The sequence below is a fragment of the Halichoerus grypus genome, chromosome 2, assembly GCF_964656455.1.
Source record: "Halichoerus grypus chromosome 2, mHalGry1.hap1.1, whole genome shotgun sequence".
NCBI classification, from domain to species: domain Eukaryota; kingdom Metazoa; phylum Chordata; class Mammalia; order Carnivora; family Phocidae; genus Halichoerus; species Halichoerus grypus.
In genome coordinates this window covers 40550606-40567161 of record NC_135713.1, presented here as the reverse complement: position 1 = coordinate 40567161, position 16556 = coordinate 40550606, and the positions used below count along the sequence as shown (strand labels likewise).

Below are 16556 nucleotides of genomic sequence, written 5' to 3'. Positions count from 1 at the left end.
AGCGCCTGATACAAAGTAAGTTCTCAATAAATGTTTGCCATTGTTATAATAGGAGTACTAACCATGATACTTATGATCATTGCCATTGTTGTTATTTTAATGAACTATTCTGCTCGCTGCTGTCATTTTTTGAAATCGTGTTTGCAAACCCCATGTTTCCATTGGCAGATGGTTCCTAAAGAATTATCCAGGGAGCTGTGGCCTTTCCAGGAAGAGGGATTGGACAGGCTCCTATCAGATCGGTATGGCTGAGTTGAAGACAGTCTGCCTCCTAATTTTATCTGCAAGTTTGGAGTCAGTTGGTGTGAATTCCTGCTTAGCCTCTGCTGCTGGCTGGATGTGGAGAAGCCAGTTGCTGTCTATAACATGGGTTTCCTTCCTTTGAGAGGAGAGGTCTCAATCCAGGGCTGTTGGTACAAATGCTCACTGTGGCAGACAGAACACACAGATGCACGAGAGCCTGGGTGGAAGAGGTTAACGAATGGTGGGGACCATGGGGATTTAATGATATATCAGGTGACTAAAAAGCCCAGTGTGGGCCACATGGGGCCTGCAGGTTGCCTGTTTTCAATCTCAGGTCAAAACGTTTTCAATTTCCCTTAAACTTTTGTGAAATTGTTCTTGAATTTAGGAAGAGTAAGAATGCCTGGCACATGATGGAAATACTCAGTAAATATTTGTTGAATAAATAAATGAAATATGTATATAATAGTATGTACTATGTAAACATGCATATATTTTAGGGAATCTCTGTGTGAATGTGTATGTTTGTGTGTACCCGTGCACATACATACATATACACATGTGTCTATAAGTACATATACACGTGTATCTGTAAGTACATATACACGTGTATCTGTAAGTACATATACACATGTATCTACTGGAAATGAACTTTAATGTTTTCTAGTATCTAGAACATATATTCCTTTCATCTTCATCCTTAGAGCCCCTCCCACCACTAACCAGCCTAGCCCAAGTGCAATTTTGTAAGCTGTGAGCCCAAATAACACTTTTTAAAAAAGAAATAGAGGTAGGGGCCCCTGGGTGGCTCAGTCTGTTGAGCGTCCGGCTCTTAGTTTTGGCTCTGGTCATGATCTCAGGGTCCTGAGATTGAGGCCTGTGTTGGGCTCTGTGCTCAGCTGGGAGCCTGCCTGAGATTCTCTCTCTCCCTCTGTCCATCCCCCTGCTCACTCACTCTCTAGCTCTCTAAAATAAATAAATAAATTAAAAAAAAAAAGAAATGGAGGGAATTATGGAATGCAGTCATTAAAGCTAATCAGTTAACTGACCATAAACAAGATTTTTGGCTATCTGAGGCAGTAGAAGCATTCCTTGGAATTATGAACACAGGGCTGTGAAGTTTTCGGGTCAAATACTGGCTCCACACCTTAAAACCAGTGTGCCCTCGGCCAATTCATGAGCTCTCACTATGCTACAAGTTTCTCATGAGTAAAATGTTACCGTAAAACTGACTTCGGATGCCATGAAAAATCAATTAAATGATGTCTGAAAATCACTCAGTACAGTTTTTTCACACTGCAAGTATTTAACACACTAAAGATCCTATTAGCCTACAAAGTGGTGGGAATTTCTGCTCTTGAGGACACAATCAATAGAAACTTGATCGAAAACGTCAGGGGGAAAAAGAAAGCCAGTAGCTGTAGCAGAGAAGCTAAAGCAAACATGGAAACCAAGACACATAAAAGCCGCTATCTCTAGCAAAGCAGCATTAGTGGAAAGAAGGGTTAACCAGCAGTTGGTTAACCGAGCTCCTTGGACAAATCACAGACCTTCTCTGTACTTCCACCTTTTAACCTATAAAAGGGGGAGTCTGTTGGTTGCTCTACCTAACCTTAGGACTCTTGGAAAGATCTGAGAAAACAGGCTTACATGTACTTTGTAAACTGGACAGCACAGAGCTCATAAATATGTCATTACTAGATCTTAGCTGGGCGACTCATCAAGTTGAGCAATGACCATAGTCAGAAGGGGAGTCTTCCAAATCCCTCTGAGGCCTGAGCAGTTTTCTGTTTACCAGTAATGGGAGGCTAACATTTTCTGAAGGTTGATTAGGTACGAGGCACGGTGCACTTAATCTCTTTGACTTTTCCTAATATCTATGAGACAAGTATTCTTACTATTCCCATTTTACAGTTGGGGAGACTGAGGGCCATAGCCAAAGGATCTGGAAGGAAATGGAGAGATCCCACAATGTTTCTCACCCGGGTCTGTGGATTTGTGCTAACCATGATGAAGTATTTACATGATAATGGCAAATCAGACACAGTAAGGCAATATAGTAAGCTTTCCAGTTTTCCATGAGTGAACTTTATTCAGTTTTAGGTATTCTGAGATGATCTTTCCTCCATTTGTTAAAACATCCTTTCTTTTGTAAAGTGATGGTGAAAGTGGATGGTAGTTCCTTTCTTTGAATGTCCTAGTTTGGCAAAATTAAAAGTCAGTTACCCTGTGTCATTCCTGCCAATTTCTTTTTTTTGGGGGGGGATGATGTTATTGGTCCTCGAAATTCTAAATTCTGGGGATCCTTCATTTCGTATTACACCAAGAGCAGTTTCTGCCTTATTTGGTTGACGTGGATGTTATTTCTCCACAGGTCGAGGAAAATGTAAGGCCTGGAAGGAATATGAGAGAGAAGAAAAGGATGAGCTGAATTTTCACCGGGGAGAAAGCATCGAGATCATCGGCTTTGTCATACCTGGGCTTCAGTGGTTCATTGGGAAGTCAACGCGCTCAGGAGAAGTGGGCTTTGTTCCCACCAGGAGCATAGATCCTGAGTCGTATTCCCCAATGTGAGTATGGCAGAAGGGCCCTCTGGGATGTCCTGGAGCGGGCCACCTTCCCCGTCTCTCTGGGGTAGGCATCCTGCATGGAGATAGGAAACAGGACGAAGCCTGGGCCCAGAAAGTACCAGAGGGAACACAGAGTTGGCTGCTAGCACAGAGACACTGGGAAAATGTGGCCCCAGGATTGTCCAAGGCCCTGCACACGCAGACTAGAATGTCTACCCTTGTGCAAAAGAGCCACCGAGGAGAGTGGATCACGGTCAGAAGCTCCCTTTAAGCCCTGCCCTTTGTAGGCGGAGGAGACAGAAGGTCATTTTCCCCACACAGAAATGTGGGAACTCAAGTGACTCTAAAGGAGGAAGAGCGATCGCCGAGCCCCTAGAAGATTATGAAATGAACGGGAGTTTATAAGCAGGAAAATGATGTCAGGAGAACTTTCATGAAATAGGCAATATTTGAGTTTAACTTTGTAGGATGCAAGATATTTCAACAGATGGAAATGGGGAAAAGCGATCACAGGTAGGAAAGTGAGGGGCTGTGTGAGGAATAACTAGTGTTGGTTGAGAGGCAGGTTACCAGGAAGGCATTGGTGCGGCAGAGGTCAGTGGGACCGTGACGTGGCAGAGAATGCCAACTCAGCCACCCAGTATCTCTGAGCAAGAGTGACGAATGATGAGACTGGAACCCGGGCTTTAAGTGAGGCATGCAAGGACAGGGGAGAACCTGGAGGCAGGAGACCAGTGAGAAGACCAAGGCTGACACTTGGGAAGGGGTGGGGGAATGGGGAGGAGAGGACACAGCTGAGGACCAATCAACAGGAATTTAGAGATTCCAGGAGCTTCACAAATATGGATGCCCATGTTCTGCCTCCAGAGGTTCTATCTCATTGGTGTGGGTGGGGCCTGGCGGCCATGGTTACGAAAGCTCCCCAGGTGGGGCTAATGGGCAGCCAAGGTGGGAACCACTGCTCAAAGCACCCCCTCATTTACCGCAGGGGCAAGTGAGGATCCCAGGAGTGAAAGGGCTGAACCCAAGGCCTTGGGTCTGGAACTCCAGAATCCTGACGTTAAATCTAGGGTTCTTTTTCCGCCATACAGTTCTGCAGCTGATGTCTGGTAAGAGGAGGAAAGAATAAAGAGACAGAGATTTGGTGAGGAAGAGCAATTTACAGAGCAGAGGAAGAAAGAATGTAGCAAAGGAGATAAAGGAACGAAGGAGCTGCATGAGAGGAAGGAAAGGAGTTGGGTGGGGGGGACAGTTAACACTGTTGCAGACTGCAGAGAGGTAAAGCAGGGCTGCCTGCTGAAAGGCCTTTGGGCTTGGCCACTGGGAGGTCACTGGTCAGTGAGAGGCCAGTGGCAATTGGAAGGTACCTGGTCATCAGGAGGCAGAGTAGCTTAGTAATCAGACTTCCAGAGTCAGACTGCCTGAAAGGCATTTACGGCCATGGAAGCACATTGTGTGTCTCCCATTAGCTGACCAGCTTGATGACTTTGGGCATGTTAACTGGTCTCTCTATGCCTCAGGTTTCTCATCTGTAAAATGCATACGGTATTAGTATTTGCCCATAGGATTGTCAGGAGTTGACATGAGCTAACACATGTAAAGCGCTCAGAATGGTGTCTGGCACCGTGTGTGTGTGTATGATCAATTTGCATTAACTCTTCCTATGGCTGTTCCTGCCGTGGGTGGTAATCTTTGAGAGGCAGTTTTAATTGGACATCGGGTGTAGGTGTCAGATTTCATAAACTATATTCGGACTTCTGTACCTCATACCGTGCCCCAAATCGCAATAACTTATACCGCTAAATTAATTTGATTATCATATTTTAGCCGGCTTAGTTGTAGGGGATACACTCTCGCCATGAAGAACACCACCCCTTGTATCGAAGTGGGGGCATGAGAACTTCTCCTTATTTCTACAGTGTCTTCTGTGGGACCCCATCACCAGAGACTGCACATTGCATAGGGAAGGGGAGAGTGAGCCAGGAGACAGGGAGAGGTGGAAGAAGGAGGGGAGAGAGGAACTGGCTCATTGCCCCCACCCAGCACTCTCTAGATCACGGACCTCCCCAAATACAGCAATGAGAGAAAAAGCCCACAAGCCACCTGGCCACAAGCACAGCCAGGGTGTGGAGTCCTGGGAATCATCCTGTGTGCTATGCAGGCGGTCTGGCCACTGGGTGTCACTCTTAGTCCGTGTTCACTTGGTATAAGGCTTCTGAAGAAGGTCCTGCATTTGCTGGTCTCCATCCTCTTCCCACAGGCTCCTTCCCTGTGCTAGTTAGTATATTTCTCCTTAAAGTGTATTCATTGATTGATTGATTCATTCATTCACTAATCATTCATTCATTTACTCATCCATCCATCCATCCATCCATCCATCTGTATTTATTTAACCAAATCGGCAGTATATTGAGAGTGAAATTTCTCAGAAGTTGTTTTGTGAGTCAGATTTAGTCTGTGCCTCTGACACATGGGAAAGGGATCCCGTTTTTCCACGGCAGCAAAGTTGTGGGTTTCCTTTTATTTACAGCTCATATTTCAACACCAGCTAAAACTTGGGGCAGGCATTCTGTCTGAATAGACATGGTATTTGTTTTGGCCAGAGTGCCTTTAGAGATTTAAGAGTTGCTGATGGTGACAGAATGCCACACCTTTCCTTTCCTTGGGTTTTATGCTTTTAAAAAGTATTTGATATGTGTGTATTTGTGTGTGTGTTGAGGGGGAAAATGTCTTTAGATATAACTGAAGACCCGCATTACTCCTTCCTTCTTTGATCCTGTGATCCTGATTCTTACCCCAGGGGCAGACTCTAGTTGCAGCTGATATGTATCTTCCCAGTCATCATTCTGATTGATACATTTTAGAAATGGGTATTTGTAAAAAAACACACAAGAGTTTTGTGTATTTAAAAATGTATATACATTTTTTTTTTTCTGTAACTGGCCCCTTTTTTTCAGTTGATATGGTAAATTTAGGATTTATTCACATTGTGTTAGATATGGTTCATTTTAGTAAAGTGTTATTTAAAGGAAATTTATATATTTAAATGTGTAAATTAAAAAATAAGCAAGGTTGAAAAATTAATGCACTCAATACCAGAAAAAAGAACACTGGAGATAAGCCAGCATTTCATAGTATTAGAAATTTGAAAAATTCTATGTTTCCTATATCCCCTTTTTTATTCTTCATGTTGTTTATCTTTGTCCTCTTGATAATTCCATTTCTTGTGGCATCTATTTTTGCTGATAAGAAGTTTGCTGTTAGTCTCATAGACATTTCTTTGCAGGTAGGCGGCTTTTTTTCTCATTTTTTTTTAAGTTTTTCTTACTGATGATATATCTAGATGTGATATATTCTGTTATATATTTATCTCAAGGTGTCCACTGTGTATCTTTTAGTAGTTATTTTAGTGGAGATCTGTGAGTTTTAACTACTCTCAGTCTTTACTCCTCGTTTGTCTTAAATATACTTAAAAGATACTTGTGAATGATAATTTAGCTAAGTGTAGAATAACCTTCAAAGCGGAGGGGAAAATAACTATTAGTATAAAATTTCAAATCTGTTTTGCCAGGATTTTGTCCATTTCATTAATCCTTAGAGAAAAACAATTTTTCTTATGTTGACCATCTTTATTGTTTCATTGTTTTCTATTTCACTAATTTCATATTTATCTTTATTATTTTCTTCTACTTTGTTTTTATTTCATTGAGTTATGCCCTTATCCTTTCTGTTTAACTCTTTTATCCTGTAAATTGAACTGTCAAGTGATAGATTATTGAACCCCAAAAGAAGGATCAGGAGAAATAGAAAACACAAAGAGAAGGATAAGCCTAAAGAAATGGAAGTCATGTTGAAAATGATATTATTTTTATTTATTTTGCTTAGGATGTGGTGTACTTCTTCAGTTTGAAGACTCATGTCTTTCTTCAATTCTGGAAAATTCTCAGTCATTCTCCCTTTGAATATTTGCCTCTCTCTCATTCTTTTTAGTCTCTCTTCCGGAATTCCTAATAGAGGTATGTTGGACTTGCCATTCTAGCTTCAGTCTTGCCTAATCAGTTCTTTTATATTTTTCATCTTTTTGTCCCTCTAGGTGCATTCTGGGTGATTTCCTCCAAACAGTCTGAGTTTCACTAATTCTCTCCTCTGCTGTGACTCAACCTGCTGCTGAACTCACTCATGTAGTTCTAAGTGTCCATGCCTTTATCTTCATTTCTAGAATTTCTATTTTGCTATTTTCCACATATACTTATTTCTGCTCACCAGGTTCCATATTTTCCCTGTGGCTTCTAGTCAGTCTTTCATGTCATCATTTTAACCATGATTATTATAAGTTAATCTTTAGATTGTTGTTATTTCTAGTTCTTGTAGTGTTGATTTACCTATTTGTGCACCTGCTGGTATTCATTGTCAGTGGTTCCCTTTCTTGTGTTTGTAGTTTTGGTTATGTGAATGAATTTTCAACCTTTTACTTTTTCTTATTTAAAATTTTAAAGATGATTTATTTATTGAGAGAGAGAGAGTGTGCGTATGTGCAAGTGTCTGCATGCACGTGTGAGGAGGGGCAGAGGGAGAGAAACTCAAGCAGATTCCCCACTGGGCGTGAGCCCGATTCAGGGCTCAATTCCATGACCCATGAGATCATGACCTACCCGAAATCATGAGTTGGTTGCTTAACCGACTGAGCCACCTGGCTGCCCCGAATTTTCAACAAAGACGCCCTGCCCTGACTTTCAAAGACAGTATTTGCATGAAGCCTCCACTGAAGAAAACATCCCAGTAGAGCAGTTCTGGCCTTTGTTTTCCCTGGAAATTTAGGAACTTAGTGGTCCAGGGCTGGTTTTTTAATGTAAAGTTCTTTGATTGTACTTATACTGTACAGTGTAATTTAGAGCCCACACCTTCTAATGGTGTAAGTCCAGGTGTTTGATTTTTTTTTTTTTCCGGGGACGCAGACAGATGGAAAATGTGTCGTTGGTAGGTGAGTTTTCCCATCTCCTCTTCACAGAAGCTGCAGTTCTTGCTGACGTCAGGCTGTAGGGAGCTCAGTTCAGCTTCCCTGCTTCACATAGACCCAAAGTCCCATGTCCTGTCCCTGGGTGGCATTACAGGGTGAGCCCCAGCTCTGAGGGCCAGGGTCCCAGCTGAGAACTGCAAACCCACCTCCCCCCCCCACGCCCCGGGCCATCTGCTGTTGTTTACCAACTCGGCTTTGGTTTCTCCTTTTGTTTCTGGCTCTCAGGCATTTCCCTTTCTTTCTTTCAAGTCAAAGAATGTATTAAAATATTTATGCTTGTCACATTTTATCTAGGATTTGTCTGTCTTTGTGGCTCCTGTGGAGCACCTCAGCCTGCCATATTTCTAGAAGTCTTACCATTCTAACCCTATTTCCATGCTAGGAACACCCTATTGTAATTTGTCAAGCTTCTTGGATTCTTTCTAAATACCTGGGACTCAGGACAATAGCAGATCAGCTGTGAGGAAATGGGCTACAGAGGTGGAAGATCAGTTTCTGTCTCAGCTTTACCACTTGCTAGCTGTGTCATTCTGAGCATGTCACTAAATGAAATAGTAAATTCATTTGTAAAGTTTAAGCGTTCTGCGGAAATTTGAAATCATATAATGATTTTATATAATCATATGATGACTATAATGATTTCTTCTCTCAGATGAGCTTAGTTGTAGATTTCAACTAGATGCTCTTTTGAGGATGGCTGGTGCTGGGAGAATCTGGAAGTCAGGCCAGAGACATGTGGGCTCAATAACTGTCCTGGAAAGAGTCCTGGACCAGATGTCAGGACATAGCTCTTGTGCCGGTCTGTCACTAATTAGTGGGGTGAACTTGAGTAGTTCATATTAGTTCCTGGTTTCCTCATCACTGGCTTTACCTGAGTTATGAGGACAAAATGTAGGTGGCAGACCATGGCACTCCCATCCCCGCCCCCCCCCCCTTAATTCTGCTTGAACTAGAGAAGCTTTTTTTTTTTAACCACTTCCTAGTTACCAACTTTATTTTTCTGTGCCTCAGTTTCATTCTCTGTAAAAAGGAGTAAGAATAGTACCTGCCTCATTGGGTAATTGTGTAGATTAAGGAGATAAGGGTGTCTGATTCATAACACATTCCTCCACCCCAAGTATTAGCTGTTATAACCTCTTGGGCTTCCAAGTTATTTTTGTTAAAAGATTGGTTTCTGAGGTTACTCTCCACCCCCCAACTTTATTTAGACCTGAAAGAGAGAGATCTTAAAAATTGTTCAGGTAGATTTTGGATTGAATGTTTTCTGAGGCACTTCTAGTTTTCACATTCTTTGATTATATGACAAATTGCTAGTAAGCAAATTAGTTTTAACAATGAGTTTATACAGTACAGTGAGTATAAGGATCTCTATTATTTGCAGTCATTTCTTCCAGCCCCTGACTTCCTTCTGCCCACTTCCCCTCCCCTCTCTGAATGCCACATAATGCTCTCGTTCTGTGCCATGGAATCAGATGTCAACAGTTGTGAAAGTTTCTTCTGACCATAGTCAAACTCTTTTCATTGCTTCTCTAGATTGTGTCACCTGTCCCTCCTGTTTTCTTGAAATAACCTGACAAAGAAACATCTTTTCATGGTCCCTTTTCAAACCTTAACCTTTGGGGCAGCCAATTTGTATTTCTCTATTAAAAATGGGCACCAGGTGGTCTCAAAGAAAGGGTAGGGGTCAAGTTAGGAGGGGCTTTGTTTTTCTCGGGAGATAGAGTTTTAACAGGAGGGGTGTTTTCATCCCCACTGTGACCCGTTCAGCAGCCATGTAGCTCGTTTCTTCATGAACGGGTGCTCAGAACTCTTCTCCCTGGGCAGCAGAGATAAATAGATTGTACAACAGTGGGATGAGGAGTCTGGTTGCAGCTGCGGCAAGCACGTCAGAGGCTTCTCTCTGTCCTTCACTGTGTCCTGGGATGGAGAGAGAACGGTTGTGTCTGGAGCCTTGCACTGATCTGCGTCCATGTCTTTTGTCTCAATGCAGGAACAAGAGCTCCGCCTTTTTCAGTGATGAGGAAAGATGCTCTCTGTGGGTCCTGGGAAGTGACAGGAAAGCTGAGTGTGCCAGCTTCCTCCACACGCTTGCTCATACTGACATAACATCTGTCTACCGGCTTAGTGAGTGTTTGTTCCTCGGACCCCTTTGAAAGCTCAGCTCAGCGATAGCATGAGAGGCCCAGCCCTACTGAGGCTTCCATTCAAATCTTGGAGAAGAAAAACTCCTGAGTTGTGGCTGAGGTCGCTTCTTCTAGGGCTGAAGGAGGTCTAGGTCCCCGATGATAAAGGCAGGACCATAGAATGTTACAGCTTCTAAGAGGTGATTTCTCCTCCCATTTTACAGCTTGGGAAACTGAGGCCCTGGTGAATTAGTGCGTTCCCCATTTTCTAGTCAGGACACTCCCCACTCCACCACACTGCCCCCAACACAAACTGAGGCTGGACTGCCCCGGCGGGGGGGGGGGGGGGGGGGCGCGGTGTTGGCTTTGGGTGGGGGAGGGGCCTCCGTGTCGCCAGATCTCATCAGTGTCTGAATGACTGAGCGAATGAATGCCACGCCTTTCTCTTACTTTGGAAGCACCCACTGCTCTGTGTCAGGAAGTACATTCACCTCGTGGTAGTGGTTTGAGGAAGGATTCGTGTTTCCCCCATCTCTTCAGCGATGGTGGTATTGTGTCCAGCCCTGTGTGGCCAGATTGGATGGGGCACACTTCATGGGCACAGAACAGAGATTCTGCAGAAAGAGCCTTCAGGCCTGCTGCCCGGAGCAGAGGTGGGCATCAGAGTCTCTCACCATGCACAAGAGGCATTTGAGAGGAGCACCTAGCCATGAACTTTCTTGCCACAAACAGACCACACCACCCACCAGGGTGAACCAGGAAGCTGAAGCTATGGGCACCGCCTGGTGGGGGGACCTGAGGTCTGAAAATCCAGGACGACTTCAGGTGTGCCTTGGACGGGGTGGGCCACAGGCTGGGATCTAAGGGCTCCGCTCACTGTGGATCCAGTGGTGGGGAGAGATCTAGGAGCAGGTCCCAGGCCGCCCATTGCCTCCTATGTGAAGCCCAGGAGTGCAGCTCTGCTGGATGCAGGCCAGAGCCTCATGATGTTGCAGGCATCACCTGGCACCACGGCGGCCAGCAGAGGGGCGTCCTATTGGTAAATTCCAGCTTCCCCGAGGCCTCTGACATGGGGAAGCAGTCCCCTCTGTAATTCTTCCTCCCAGAGGGAGCATCATTTTGTAACCCATGCACCATTTGCGTTCTCAGCGGCCCTGGCCGGGAGTGAGGATGGCACGTGCTCCCAATGTCAGCGAGGGCCAGGGCACAAGGGCAGCTCCCTAGCTCTGCCACGTTAGGCGTGGGGCCTTCTACCATTGCAGGTTACAGATCTCATGTAGCTACAGCGACTCTCACAGAGAGTAGTAGGCAGCGGCTTGACTTGGTGTGGGGCCCGCTGTCCTCAATGTCCACCAGAGAGCCCAGGGTGAGGGCACAGGCAGTTGGTGCCTCTCTGCTGGGAGGAGGTAGAATCTTATTTCCAGCAGCCCCTGTCCTGGGGGGCCGTGAATCTGGCCTTCACCTCCACAGTTACACTTTACCTCCACAGTTAGACCCAAGAGGGTTCAGTTCTTTGCTGCCAAACCCAAGGTGTCTTCTTGGTTCTCACCTAGGCTTCTTCCACTTTTGTGACGTTAGGTGGCTGTCCCAGAGGCACCTTGGTCTCCGTGTCTCCTCTTTTCTCTCAGACTGTGCCTTTCCAGTACCCTTTGCTTCCTCCCACCTGCTGGGAAATGCTGACATTTCTTTGGCTCCTTCACAAACTTCCCTTCCCCAGCTGCTTTGCCTTCTTGTCTGAATGCTTCTCCTAGGACTTGGACCCATTCCTTGTGACCCGCTGGGGGTCCTAAATCTGTATTTGCAAGTCTCAACTTTTTTTCTTTGGCTACAGATCTACTTCCTTCTCAGCCTAGAGCTCCTGTGAGTACCTCAGATGCAGAATGTCTGAAGCTCTGCTCCAGACTGTCCCTTTTTCCACCTCATCCCATGAAGTCACTTCAGGGAACAAAACTAAGACCCTCAGATGCCTCTTCACTCTCTTTTCTTCATTAGTCACCTTTGGTCACCTAGTCCTATGGCGCATTGTACAGCTGAGTCAATGACAGTTGAGAGGATAGATGATGTGTGAATGGGGGAAGGAAGAAGGAAGGATGTACACATGGAAATGGGAGGCGATGCCACATGTTTTGTTCATGGCTCTGCTGTCATCTAGCTGGGGGATTTGGTCCTTTAGATTCTGTCATCCTCTCCGTAACCACACCTCCTGGAAAAGGACTTGTGTTTCTAGTTTCTCTGCTTTTCTTTTTGGCTCTGGGTCTTATTTCTACCTCAGTTCCCAACTCTAAAGTGAGTGGCTTAAACAAGATACTCTGCAGGTCCCTGCAGCTCTTAAACTGATGATGAAGGAGAGAATTCTACCCAGGCTCTCAGAGGAGTTTAAACACAAAGTGTCCTCAGGGACCACGGGTCTGGGGTGCACCTGCAGGCATAGGCATGGTGGCCCATTCTGACCTAACACCGGGTCTGTCCTTCGTCTCTATCCAGGTGGGTTTGAATCCATCCAGAATCTTCCAAACGATCTAAGTGGTGAGTAGAGATCATGCTGAACCTGACCTCCAGTCCTTCAGAACAGCATCTTGTCCTCTTGCCAGGAGCTGGCCACCACAGTGGCAGGTGCTCATGGTCGCTCAACTCTGCCTGTCCCTTACAGCGTCCCAGCCTGAAGGCTTCAAGGAGGCCAGGCCTGGCAGAGCCTGGGAGGAGCATCAGGCCGTGGGCTCCAGACAGTCCAGCAGCTCTGAGGACTCCAGCCTGGAGGAGGAGCTCCTCTCAGCCGCCTCGGACAGCTATCACTTGCCAGAGCCCGATGACCTCGACGACCCGGAACTGCTCGTGGACCTGAACGCTAGTCAGGAAGAGGAGGAGGCTGAGAACTTCGCCCCCATATTGGCTTTTCTGGATCACGAGGGTTACGCTGACCACTTTAAGAGCCTCTATGATTTCTCCTTCTCTTTCCTCACGTCTTCCTTTTACAGCTTCTCTGAGGAGGACGAACTTGTAGCCTACCTGGAGGCCTCAAGGAAGTGGGCCAAGTGGAGCCACAGGACCTGGGCCCACGCCCGGCTCTGCTTCCTCCTGGGCCGGCTGAGTGTCAGGAAGGTCAAACTCTCCCAGGCCAGGGTCTACTTTGAGGAGGCTATGTACATCCTTGATGGGACATTTAAAGATCTATCCTTGGTGGCTGCTCTGTATATCAATCTGGCCGCCATCTATCTGAGGCAGAGGCTAAGGCATAAAGGCTCGGCTCTGCTGGAAAAAGCAGGGGCCCTGCTGGCCTGCCTGCCGGACCGTGAGTCTAGTACCAAGAATGAGCTCGACGTGGTGGCCTACATACTACGCCAGGGCATTGTGGCAGGCAGTTGTCCCTTGGAGGCCAGGGCCTGCTTCCTGGCCATCCGACTGCTCCTAAGCCTAGGCCGGCATGAGGAGGTCCTGCCCTTCGCCGAGCGCCTGCAGCTCCTCTCTGGACACCCTCCTGACTTGGAAGTTACAGCGACCATCTTGAGTTTTCTGTATGATAAGAAATATCTCCCACATCTCGCAGTGGCCTCTGTCCAGGAACGTGGTACCCAGAGTGGCCAAGGGATGTCCTTTCCAATTTGGCAGGCCTACCTGGTTCTCCAGAACACCACCAAACTCCTTAGAGTTCCGTCTTCAAGCTGGGGTGAAGTTTCTGCTCTGGCCTGCCCAGCACTCAGCCACGCACTGGCTGCCTGTGAGGAGCAGGCCAGTCGGAGCACCCAGAGGGCCCTGTGTCTCATCCTGTCCAAAGTGTACCTCCAACACAGGTGTCCCGATGGTGCCATTCACTGCCTGAGCCAGGCCTTGGTGCTAGGGCAGCTGCTGAGTGAGCAGGAAGCCTTTGAGTCTTCCCTCTGCCTGGCGTGGGCATATCTCTTAGCCAGCCAGGCCAAGAAGGCTTTGGACATCCTCGAGCCACTCCTATACTCCCAGAAGGAGACAGAGAGTATCACCCGAAAGGGGGTGGTCCATAACCTCCTGGGACTTGCACTTCAAGGTGAAGGCCGGGTGAACAGGGCAGCCAAGAGCTATCTCCGGGCCTTGAACAGAGCTCAGGAAATGGGGAATGTGCGTAACCAGGCGGTGACTTTGGCCAATCTTGGCCACCTGACCCTTATGTCCTGGGCTCAGCAGCCAGCCAAGGACTATCTCCTGCAGGCCATCCGACTCTATTCTGAACTCCACACCAGCATGGAGACAGACATGGAATTAGTACAGGTCCTTCTCTGGTTGGCCCAAGTCCTGGTGCATGGGCGCCAGCCAGCCAGTGGCCGCCTTTGTTATGAAATGGCATTGCTGTTTGGCTTAAGGCATCGACACCTAAAGAGTGAGTATGTCCTGTGCTACTGGAAGCTTTAGAGAAAAGTGTGAGAGCACGTTTTGCCCTCGTCCTATCTCAAGCGATCTCATTCATGTCCCCGCTTTATGTTTAGGTCAGCTTCAGGTCACCAAATCCCTCTGCCATTTCTACAGCTCTGTATCCCCAGACCCCAAGGCATGCATCACCTACCACGAGCACTGGCTGACCCTGGCTCAGCAACTCAGGGACCGAGAGATGGAGGGGAGGCTGCTGGAGTCCCTCGGGCAGCTCTATCGGAACCTGAACACGGCCAGGTGAGTCGGGGCTTGGGGACGGGTCTAGAAACAGCTTATCTTCCTTCAAGAGAAACAGCATTCTTTTCCTCCGGAAGTAAAGTTCCCAGGCTCATGGTGTGTTTATGGCATCATGGAAAAGAGCGTGGGACCTGCAGCCACCACAGTGTCCTCTCTCACTTACTAGCTGTGTGACTTTGAGCAAGCTACTTAATTTCACCCTACCTCAGCTTCCTCATCGAAGACAATAATGGTGGTGTCTACACTATAGTAGTCATGTGGGGAATAAATGAGTCGACACCCATGGAACTCTTGGAACAGTGCCCGATCCGTGGAGGGGGCTCAGTGATGTTGGCTGGGTTGTAGTTACTCCCTTATGTCCGTAATAAGCATCACGTGATCCTGGCTGAGGGTAGCTAATTCAGAGAGGTGGCAGTTATACCCAGGCTGGCCCCCTCAGGAGGCCTTGGTTACCTGAGGACAGGGCGGGGGTCGGGGGGGTGGGGGGGGATTAGAGAAATGGCACAAAGTGAATCGATCCACTGGCAGGCGGGTAAAATTTCATCGTAAAGAAGTTTGATTTGGAACCTTCCCTTTAAAATGAAACTGGAAATGACAGAACTGAGTTTATTTCCACCGTTTAGTGAAGAGACTTGGGTGAGAATTGCAGCCGTGCGATAAGTCATAGGATCAACCGCTAAAGAAGTGTTGACTTTTAGCTTAATTGTGTCGACAGAATTGCATAAGAGCACCATGAAATATCCTTTGTGTTGTGATCGACTTTTCAGCCCTCTCTTCTAAAGGCTCCTTTTTGCAAAAATACACCAAAATGCAACTGTTTTACCCCAAAGCTTCTTTTAACCTCTTGATCTTTAAATTATTCCCGCGTGAAGTATCCCCCCATGTCCTGCTGCCTTTCTCTTCTCTCATCTCCTTGCTGGGTGGAATCTGCTTACCCCTCATTCAGTTCTGCTTCTCCACGGGCCTTTAACTGATTCCATTACATTCTGCATGGTTTGCAAGATGTCCGATTTCATTTTGCAACAGATTAGCATCATGGCATTGTATTCATAATTATGAATGACATCTAAAATAGAGCCGGGATCATTGCTATAGTTGAGCAGAGAGTGGTGGTTGAGGAGAAGCTAATTGAATGACAAGTGTTGCTTTTCTTTTTTTTTTTTTTTAAAGATTTTTTATTTATTTTTTGACAGAGAGAGACACAGCGAGAGAGGGAACACAAGCAGGGGGAGTGGGAGAGGGAGAAGCAGGCTTCCCGCTGAGCAGGGAGCCCGATGCGGGGCTCGATGCAGGGCTCGATGCGGGGCTTGATCCCAGGACTCCGGGATCATGACCTGAGCCAAAGGCAGATGCTTAACGACTGAGCCACCCAGGCACCCCCAAGTGTTGCTTTTCTAGGCAACCTGGCAACCTTGGGCCCCCTGACAACCAGATCACTAATAATCAGATAACAAATTCTCTCTCTCTCTCTCTCTGTCCCCCTTACTCTGTCTCCCTCTCCCTCACCCTTTCCCTCTCTTGGAAGAATCAGGGGTCCTCCAAACCTCCCACTATCTCTGCCTTCCATTCTAGGAAGGGAGTTTCAGATCCTTGCAGCGTGGGAGGGGACAGGACTTGTGGCCCCAGAGCGACACTGCTTTCATTCTAGGACACCCTTCGAATGTCCTTTTATGGGGTAGTGGGTTTTTGGCGGTCCTTATTCCATCGTTCTGGAAGTTGATCCAGATGGGGATCTTTTAACCCTAATCTTCTATAAGTCTAATCTCTGAGATTCTGTCTTGTATAACTGGGGGAGGACTTAAACCTCCCCTGCTCCTGCTTTACCACCAATGTGAGTGATACGAGGAAGTCGATGGAGAAGTGCCTCAGGTGTCAGAGGAAACCGTGCAAACATAAGGGCATTGTCCCTTTACAGAATGCTTGGTTCAACAAGGAGAATGTGCTATAATGCTACATTTATTTAGCATG

The 16556-nt window shown here is 46.7% G+C and overlaps 1 protein-coding gene across 2 annotated transcripts in view; it reads left to right on the top strand.

Moving 5' to 3' along the window:
• Positions 1 to 16556, top strand: part of SH3TC2 (SH3 domain and tetratricopeptide repeats 2) — a 50475-nt gene that overhangs the window by 20333 nt on the left and 13586 nt on the right. Inside the window, exons 7-12 of one of the 2 annotated variants that reach the window (XM_036080598.2) lie at positions 169 to 242; positions 2618 to 2813; positions 9821 to 9954; positions 12438 to 12479; positions 12604 to 14301; positions 14408 to 14588. In XM_036080598.2, the coding sequence (XP_035936491.1) occupies positions 169 to 242; positions 2618 to 2813; positions 9821 to 9954; positions 12438 to 12479; positions 12604 to 14301; positions 14408 to 14588 (2325 nt within the window). The remainder of the gene's footprint in view (positions 1 to 168; positions 243 to 2617; positions 2814 to 9820; positions 9955 to 12437; positions 12480 to 12603; positions 14302 to 14407; positions 14589 to 16556) is intronic. The other variant, XM_036080602.2, reaches the window with a different exon arrangement.